Source organism: Pipra filicauda, unplaced genomic scaffold (genome assembly GCF_003945595.2).
Source record: "Pipra filicauda isolate LSUMZ 115617 unplaced genomic scaffold, ASM394559v2 scaffold133_size2016399_pilon, whole genome shotgun sequence".
In the NCBI taxonomy this organism is placed as follows: domain Eukaryota; kingdom Metazoa; phylum Chordata; class Aves; order Passeriformes; family Pipridae; genus Pipra; species Pipra filicauda.
The window spans coordinates 1382074-1391884 of NW_024103807.1; the positions used below are offsets into that span (position 1 = coordinate 1382074).

General features: G+C 45.0%; 1 protein-coding gene across 8 annotated transcripts in view; it reads right to left on the minus strand.

The window, feature by feature from the left end:
- Positions 1–9811, minus strand: part of DDB2 (damage specific DNA binding protein 2) — a 51227-nt gene that overhangs the window by 8593 nt on the left and 32823 nt on the right. For 3 of the 8 annotated variants that reach the window (XM_039378286.1, XM_027719494.2, XM_027719499.2), the window contains 3 exons: positions 4575–4758; positions 1636–1766; positions 366–557 (listed from right to left, as the gene is read on the minus strand). In XM_039378286.1, the coding sequence (XP_039234220.1) occupies positions 366–557; positions 1636–1766; positions 4575–4758 (507 nt within the window). The other 5 variants (XM_027719502.2, XM_027719500.2, XM_027719496.2 and 2 more) reach the window with 5 other exon arrangements.

Here is a 9811-nt window from a genome sequence, read left to right on the forward strand (position 1 = left end):
ATCTGATACAATAAAAGGTGAGAAAGATCAAGACCTAAGGCAGACTGACCCTCTCTGCCTAGTCGTTTCTGACATCCCTTTAAGACAACTGTTTTACCAGTTGCTGTATTATTTTTCCACTGAGCACACACCAAGTATTGCTTCATTATGAACTTAATCACCACGCCTCAGTTCTCCCCAGTGCTAGAACAGTCTGGGACTTAGGAACAGATATGCTGTTGCATCTCAGTCCTGCCCTGTAACAGACTACTCTGAAACCCAAGACCCTTATGTGCTTCTCACAGCAGACCTTAGTTTTTATCTGCAGTATTTTGTGGTACTCCAGTTTTCCCTCCCGCCCATTACACACACACACACAGGCTTACCCCCTTTATGAAGCACGTTTTAGTAAGTACTTCATAGTCCCAAAGGATGATGTCTCCACCTTTGGAACCGACAGCTACTGTACTGGGGTGTGTTGGATGCCATTCCAAGCATGTCACTCTCCTGTCAAAGGGACTTGCTGTTCGAAAGAGGCGATATGAGGCAAGAGAACGCAGAAAAGGCAGCTGCAGACACTGTTAAAAAGGTAAAGAGAATTATGACTTTTGCAGGCATCCCTGAGATTCTCTGAATGACAAGTGCTAACAATTTCTAATTGTCATTAGTGTTAGTACGTTCACACAAAATTCTAAACATCTCTGTAAAATTAAGAGGATGAATGCTGAACCCGAGGGAAACAGCCTGTGACCACACAAATCCACATCAGCCACAGCACTTAGAAAGCAACAGAGAACTGAGAGATACCATATTTTAAATGATGTACAGGGTTAGGAGACTGTGGGCTGAGCTAAAATGCGGAGTAATTAACAAGGGAGAAGAACATGCCTCCACACCAGGAAAAGGCACTTATGATTATCTATGTCTTTATTGAGCATCTCAAAATGTTACATGTCATCCAGAGATACAATATTATGGTCCTCCATCCAATTTGTCTGCAGCTCAACTACACAGCATAGGAGTGAACAGAACACTTGAAATAGGGAATGAGAAACCATGAAATATTGCATTGTTGTTCAGTTGAAAAACAGGTACTGCTTCGACGAGCTTGGCAATTTATCATTTGGACACTTAAAATACATAAATCATCAGGAAGATAAAGCTAGCCCAAGTGCCTCCCACCTATGGATGTTAAGAGTTAATTTTCAAATGAAAGGTGTATGGCTCTGGAAAACAGTAAAACATTATGGACTTGATGGACTACATCTGTGAAGAGGTAAAAATCAACACTAAACCTGACAAGATTAGCAAAGCAGAGTGGATACAAGAATAGTATGACAAAACAGTCAGAGCAGCATGCAAATGTATCACTGTGCAATTACTCAGCTGGTAGACTGGGCAAGTTTAAACATGATTCAAGGAAGCACTGAATTAACAGAGGATAAAATGTAGATGACAGGGCTGGGTCAACCAAAAGGGAAAGCCATCTCATCTCTTGCATTTTACACAACTAAGAAACATAAGAGTGCATCAGACTTGGAGCCACAAACTGTATAGGAGGAGAACTTTAAGCCCCTTTAAGTTTTCCTGCTTGTGTTGAAGGTTTTTTTATGTAGGGAGTTACGTCCAACAGGTCAAGAAGGAGACACTCCTCACCTGCCTGAGTGGTGCCCGAATGGAGCCTCCCAGCATGTTCTGGTAGACATAATGAACAATGCTGCGCTGCTGCTCCAGCTGATGGGAAAGGACTCTCTTGTTTCTCACCACAGACCCACCTCCGCTCCAACCTGCCAGATTGGAAAAGAGTAAAACTTACTGATAGGCAACTCATTCACTTAACAGTATGGGAAGACATCTGCATTTGCTGCTATACCCATGAAAAGCTTCAGCCACAAGATAAAAGTCTCTAAATAGTTCTTATATTTCTTAAGGTACAGCAGCTTCTGCAACTACGGAGTCCAGTGGTTCCCATAGACTGCCAGAGCTTTGTGTATGCTTCCTCTTGTTAAGCCTTCCTTCTCTTTGCCAAAGATTTATCAAGGACAACAGGAGAGCACTAAAGCAATACTACAGGTGGGTGGTGCATCTCTTGGACAGTGTACAATTTGAATGGTTCAACCCAAAGCAAAATGCTGCCACCCAAAACCCCAACAACTTGTAAATATGCCATGGGAGGTGGTAAGCCCCGGCATCCAGCAAAAGAAAAGTCAGACGTGTGACCAGCAGAAACACCTGAAAATTCCCCAAGCATAGCACTGCGAGTTCCCACCCAGTTCCTGAAATGCCTGCTTGTGAATCAGAATTTTCGATCTGCCTGTGCTGGAGCCTGTACAGCCTGCCCACAGCACTGCGAGTTTTGTTTTTGATAATAGACTTGCTGACGCCACATCGCCTGAAAACATTTCTGTTCAAAGTGATTTTTGCTGAGAGTACAGCTTGTTTCTACATTTTGTTCATGTTCCAAGTTTTTATCTTCAGGGACTTTTACGTAAAAACTAGATCTGTTCAGTCCCATGTCTGTGATCTACTCATCCCCACAGCGATGGTCTGTAACGCCCCAGGGGATCCAGAAGTCAGATGCATTTCTTAAGAAACATAAATGCAATTTTCATTTAAGGATATTTATTAAAAAAAACCCAAAAAAACAGAAGACTGAAAACACATGGATCATTCTATATGACCAGAACCTAAATGAAATCTTTCTTTAATGCAGTGGTGGAGCCCAGAAATGCACAGGTGTGAAACTGAACTTCTCTGTTCACATGCCAACATAGTGCCAACATTTGTCACACCTGCTGAAATAGGTATAAAAGTATTTATATTCTAATTTATGTTTTTCACAGAAGAATTAGTATCCACAGTTCCTTCTTCAGAGATGACAGAAATTCAGGTATTTTTTCCAAATTCCGTTCTACAATGAAGGATAATTTGTTAAGAAACAAACTTCAGACCTTTTTAGAATCTGCTGGAAGAAATCCTTCAAAAAGGCTGTTCTAATTGCAAGAAACAGAAACTGTCCTATATGGCTCAGGAGAAAAAAATGGTTTTTTCAAACACATAAAAAGTGGAGCACAGACTTGAAAAGTTCAAATACAAAGGTCTTCATCTTTTTAAAAAAGGGTTAAGGAAAAATATGATTGGCCTCATTTTTCTGAAGTACTAGCTACATCCAATTACCTCTGAATCTTACAGGAATGGCAGATGCTTACCGAATCTGAAAATCAGGCCATGAATTTACAATAAAATCATGTAGCTAAATTAACTACAGAAGATGCTCTAACTATCCACAATTACACAATTACAGAACTCCTTTCAAAGAGTATTGTGTCTCCACTGTTCACACTGCTAACTGTTCCAAGTTTGGACCTACAGACCACACAATGGAAATGTTTAAAATCGTAAAACGCTTGTATCTTTGACTGTTGAAATGCACTTCAGTATTTTCTGGTTCCTTAAAGCCAAACTTGTACAGGAAGTGTGTAGTATCTCCACACAAGGCAGTAGCCCCAGTGATCTTCTAAACCATTGATGGAATTACAGGTCTTCTGTGAAAAAGGAGGCTGAAGGGAGACTTTCTCTCTCTCTACAACTACCTGAAAGGAGGTTGTAGCAAGGGAGGAGTCAGTCGCTTCTCCCGAGGAACAAGTGATAAGACAAGAAGAAAAGGTCTCTAGTTGCACTAGGGGAGGTGTAGACTGGACATTAGGAGAAATTTCTTCACTGAAAGGGTTGACAAGCATTGGAACAGGCTGCCCAGGGAAGACGTTGAGTTACCATCCCTGGAGGTATTTAAAAGACATGTCAACATGGCACTTAATGACATGGTTTAGTGGTGGCAGTGCTGGGTTAACGGTTGGACTCGATGATCTTAAAGGTCTCTTCAACCTAAATGTCTCTATGAAAAGTCCTTGCTGTAGGTAAAGTCTAGTCAACTTTCTTGATAATTCAAAGCACTAAACTTTCCAGTATATTAGAAATTAATCACCTCTCCACATTACATCAAAAATCTTTAGATTTTTTTACCTAAGTTACATAGTAAAGGAAAAAATTGCACATGATGACAAGTGATTAGGAGAAATTCTGTCCGTTCTACTCTAAACATAGAAGTAGAAAGTATTCCTAGTTACTGTAGCAAAAGTTAAAATATGCAAAGATTCCGGAGAAAATGCCAGTTTAGACTGCATGCTGCAGAATACCAACCTTATGACTACTAAACTGCATTAGGAATTGCATGAGAGAAAAAACGATGCGTTACCAAGACTGGTCTGCTCTACACTAAAGCAGAGATCTGGTAATATAGGAATTCCACAAAACTTAACCACCCTCAAATGACAGCATCTTCAGGGAGCATGCTTTCGCCAAGGGGTACAGGTCTCAAAAATTAAACATGCATGCATGCACACGCACTCACTATACAGAAAATTGGAGGATGTACTACTCCAATACATGCCCACCTATCACTTGAATATATAACACCATCTGAACACTCATGTCTGAACACATTTCTTGGCATTCTCCCTCTTTAATTAGTCAAAGCCTATCATTTGCAGTAAGTCTGGTAGAGAGAAAACAGTAAGGATCTGAGGAAATGTTACCAATTTTCTCTGGGGGTTTAGATGTTTTTCTCACAAACAACCTCTTTGCTTGTGTCTCATTCCCCAGTTTCTCATAGTCCGCTTTCCTCTTCCCAGCTGATTTTGCCTCTTCTGGCCAATGCTGATACACCCTCTCACACTCCTTGTCCTTTGGCTGGTTCACTGGAGCCATCCTGTCTGACCACTGAAAGTAAACAAAGCAAGGAAGGTTAAGACTGTCACACACTTCTAACTAGAGAGCAGAAAAAAGAAAACTGGAATGAAACATGCCAGTGGTCTGAAAGTAGTGATTATTATACCTGTACCCTCTTTCATCAGTATGGCACTGGCTTTTTGTTGTGCCCTGCTGAAGAGGGGAAGAAGTTCAATAAACTCTTCTTTGTTCACCTATGAAAAATAACGTATCCTAAAGCACTAGAATATGTTTTGATAGATGTTCTTCTACCAAACTTTTAAGCCTGAAACCCACAGATCTGCATAAAGTAAATCTGTGAAACCACATAATATCCTAACTTTTTCAGTAGTAGCTAACACAGAACTCTTTAGATTCAGCTTTCATGATGATGGCCTGGGCTGACTGATCTTCCAACAACCGTGCTCAGAAGGCATTTCCAGTTTAGCGGCCACTTTTACTCACAACCACCACCCGGTATTTGGATTGGGCTCCCGCACTGGCTGGCAACCACACCCGGGCTGCTCCACCGAGAGCGACGGGATGCAGCCCCTCGTGTCCCGTGCTGTGACGACCACAAGGCCACCAGGCCCCTGAGGAAAGGCGCGGGCCTCCCACAGCCTCCCTCGCAGCCGGCGGGCGATGCGTCACACGCATCCCCCCGGCGGATCCTCCCCGAAGCACATCCAGGGGCTTATCCCGTGCTCGCGCTGAACTTATTTAGAATTCCTAAATGGCTGCCACGGCTATATGTATTTAAATATATGGCTATATACAAATATAGCTCGGCGGGCACCCCGCAGGCTTCCCCAAATAGCGCACACTCGGCGGCTCCGGGCCTCGCGGGGCCGCCCCACAGCCCCGGCCCGGCCCGGCCCGGCCCGGCGCCCCTGCGGCCTGGCCGAGAAAGGCCGCCCCGCTCTCACCTGCGCTCCGGCGGCCTCGGCTCCCCCGGCGCCGCCGCGGTTGGCGGGCGGCACCGGCCCCTCCCCCGCGGTTTCATAACCGGGGCGGGAACGGGGGTCAGCGGCCCCCGCCCGGCCCCGGGGAGCAGAGCAGAGCCGAGCCGAGCGCGGCCACGGCGGCCCCCGCCCGCCCCTCGCCGCTGAGGGGCACCGGCCTCGGCAGGGGGAAGCCGGAGAGGGCGCGGGGTGCCGGCCCAGCCCCTGCCCGCCTCCACCGCCCTTACCCCTGCCGGCCTCCCCGGCGATCAGCGTGGGCAGCACCTCCGACTCCGCCGGAGCCGGACTGCACGGGAGGCGGCTGCAAGGTGTCCGTTGTCTGCCTGTTGTCGTTTCGGTGCAGCACTCAACAATCTTACGTACCTTATTGGTTTCTAGAGCACCAAACTGGCTTATTAAAACTGGTTGATAAGGGCCCCAGATACAGTAACCAACAGCAACTAAAAAAAGATACTATTTCAAAACACAACTTACACAAGAAAACACACCTGGTATCAGAAACCAACAGAAAAAAAATGCGCTTCAAAAGCATATAAAAACGTCACGTCAAGAGCAGCTCGGAGAGTACCAGACCTTACATGACGAAGCTGACAAGAATGGGGAAGGAAGAGCCCTACCAACACAGCGGAAGGTACCAGCACTTCCCCTCCACCTGCAGAGGGGCCCTGTTGCGTGGCGAACTTTATCCATTACCTCCGGAGCAGTAGCATCCCAGGCTTCAGGCCTCCCAGTGCCTATGCTCAGTAATAAAGGTGCAGTCACCCACAGCTGGCTATGAACACAGGTCCTAAAATATCTGTACATAGCCATGCCTTGAACTGTGGGGCTTTAGGGTTTCGTTTTGAGTGTTGGTATTTTTTGTGCTATAACTATAGTTACCTATGCATTTTCTCACATATTAGGAAATGCACAGAAAAACTAATAGAAAAACAACAAACGCCCAGTCTCTATGCTTTTTCCCTGAACAGTAACAAAGTTGTATTAGTTGCTGCCATCCTGTATTAGAATGCCATACACAAAAATGATAACCACAGACAAACACAATCTGGCTTTGAACATATATATCAACCCAAACAGCAAGTCTTAAAGTCTTACCAGGCACTTCTCTAATACACTCCATTCTTCTTAGAACTGTATCCATTAGCAAAATACAGCAAGAGGAAAAACTGAACACAGCACTTCCCTTCTTGCTTCTGAAGCCTCAAAGGTTTGATTTCTGGGAAGAAAAACTACTATAGAAAAAAAAAATCTTCATATCTTGACAGTGATCAACACTTTCTTCTATAGGTCTGTGGAAGTCTTCATCATAGGATCCCAAAGAAAACTCTGATGGTTATCCAAGTTATCTCCAGCAAAGATGTGCACTTCTGCACCCCCTCCATTTGTCTTCCAGCAGAATTGTCCCCATGCAGAGCACACACAGAGTAACCTTCATATTTCCCTATTGGAGCTATCACAGTTAGCATTTTTCAGAAGTGGAATGGAGTAGAATAGAGTAGAATAGACTGTTTCATATAGAAGGGACCTGCAATGAGCATCTAGTCCAACTTCCTGACCAGTTCAGGGCTGATCAAGTCAAAGCCTGGTATTAAAGGCATTGTCACAATGCCTCTTAAACACTGACAGACTGTGGCATCAACCACTTCTCTAGGAAGCCTGTTCCAATGTTTGACTACACTCTCAGTAAAGAAATGCTTTTTAGTATCCAGTCTAAATGTCCCCTGGTGTAGCTTCAAACCTTTCCCATGCATCACTGGATACTAGGGAGAAGAGAACAGCACCTCCTTCTCTGCTTCCCCTCCTTAGTTGTAGGGAGCCATGAGCCCTTAGCCTCCTTTTCTCCAAACTAGACAAGTCCAAACTCTGAACCCATTTGAGGACTTCAACACCCTTAAATTCTGGCCCCCAGGACTGTACACAGTACTAAAGGTGAGGCTGCATGCTAAAAACAGTGTTTGTATCAATGTCTAACCCCAAGTTTACTTTCTCTCTAGAGAATCACCAGATATTTTTGTAGTTTTTATCCACTAAGGACAAGAACAGCAGACAGTACACAATTCATCCACAGAAAAAATGCCACTGGCCTGGGGTCTCAGAGCTCAGTGTCTATATGGTACTCTGAGCAGGCCAGAGAAAGACTAATTTGAGAAAATATTCTTATATGTATTTACAGTTTCACACTCTTTGAACTACAGTATGCAGCAAAGTCAGAGGAGTATAATTCTGTGGGGGCAAGATATTAGGCTTATTTTTATGATGCCTTTTGTCTGATGTACAATTATGTTCAGGCTGTGCCGCAGTTGCAGGTTGTGGTTCTCTTCCACAGAATAAAGCTGTCTTGTCACCGGGTCTGGTAAAGCTAAACTGTGATTAAGATCAACTTCATGGTATTGGTAATACCATTAGGTGTCCTCCTTGTTACCAAGATCTTTGTCCAAAGCATAGATGGTTTTGGCTACTTTAGTTTGACTACTAATGTATACCACTACAGCAACTAGAGCTTGCCGTGCATGTGAAAACAAGCCTATATTCCACTAAAAAGTAGGAAAAAATATATAATCCTAAGAAGATAAAAGAGAAAGAGTAGATATCACGCTATCTGACCTTCTATCCCATGACAATTGCTAAGCTGCCTGCACCAGGAAAATGAACAAAAATATTACAGTTGTTATGACCTCATTTACCTGAGCTCCCCATCTTCCCTAAGCCACTCCAGCCTTGGAGCAAGGCTTGCAGCAGCCATGCTATGGAGTACTCTCACCTTGCAATCAGTAATAGCAGCGCCCAGGTCCCAAATGGACGTTATCTATCTTGGATGCTCAGTACGTTGACCATCAATATAGAAATCAGCACGAAAACATAGCAAAGGCAAACGCTGGATATAGAATATTAATGCATGAGGTGTTTGCCTTTTCTGTACTTCATTAAGATACATTAGTTTGATAATGGAATGAAAAACTCAGAACATAATTGAATTAGGGAGTACCTATGTCAAAGACTTGAGTTTGGTTATGTTTTAGTAAAAACAAAGTTGTTGCTTATAGGCTCAACTGTGATTAACTTTGAGGACAAGATAAGTATCTTTCCTCACTTCCTGAAAGGATGCTCATGGTCACACCCCAGCCAATGACCTGCCATGGGTGCCCATCTTCCAGGGACCACGCACTGAGGATTTGCCTTAAAAGAATTTAAGTGGAATGGTTCCTAATGTCCACTTTCCAACACAGCAATGTGAAGGGCATCAGTACAGGAAATTTCCTGGATCTTATGAAACCTGGGGCAGTTGTAAAGAAAAAACATCTAAGTACTGCTCCAGAGAAGTGGAAGTACAGATTTATGGCACACTCTTTCCTCTCTTCCTCCTGCAAGGCTCTCAGTCTTTCTTTTCTCCACCAGTTGAATAAACATCACTGTAAACCCACAGCTGGTCCTTGGAATTGTGTCCTAAGTCACTTGGAAGCAGTCAAGAGGAGGCAGGTCTCCCAGTGCTTCTCACAACAGCCTTGCCCCAGCGTCATGGTGAAATCGCACCTGGGGCCTGGCGTTAGAAATGGAATTGCTGGCAGGCAAACTCCCTGGCATTCAGAAACACCTGGTGTCATCTTAAAGGCTATGAGAGCTTAAAGACAAGGTCCAGATTATTCAGATAGAGGTTTTCAGAGGAAAGGGAGAGTGACTGAAAACAGGATTGGGCTGAAAGATGGATGCCAAGCCAAACCGAGGTGAAGACAGTCTTCAAGCCCAGGGAGAGTGACCCATGTCATGCTCACAAGCAAGAGCACAGCATTACACTTGGGTAGGAGCCTGCCTTGGGGAACCTGCTTGGGACTCCTGCTCCAGCACACCGGAGGCCAGCTGGCCGGCACAGCACACAGGGGAACTAAAAACCGACTAAAGCTCCAAAGCCAGTGGGCAACACGGACAGGAGCCCAACTCCTCACGTCAAGGCCGAGCGGGCAGCTCCTCACAGGGCCGCCACCCTCCCGCTCCCGCCGCCCACCACAACCGGGGGCCCGGCCGCTCAGACCTCAGCTGGCGCCCTCCTCACCCCGGGCCCAGGGCCGACCTCACGCCCTCCCCGTGGCGGGGAACGGCGACGGGAG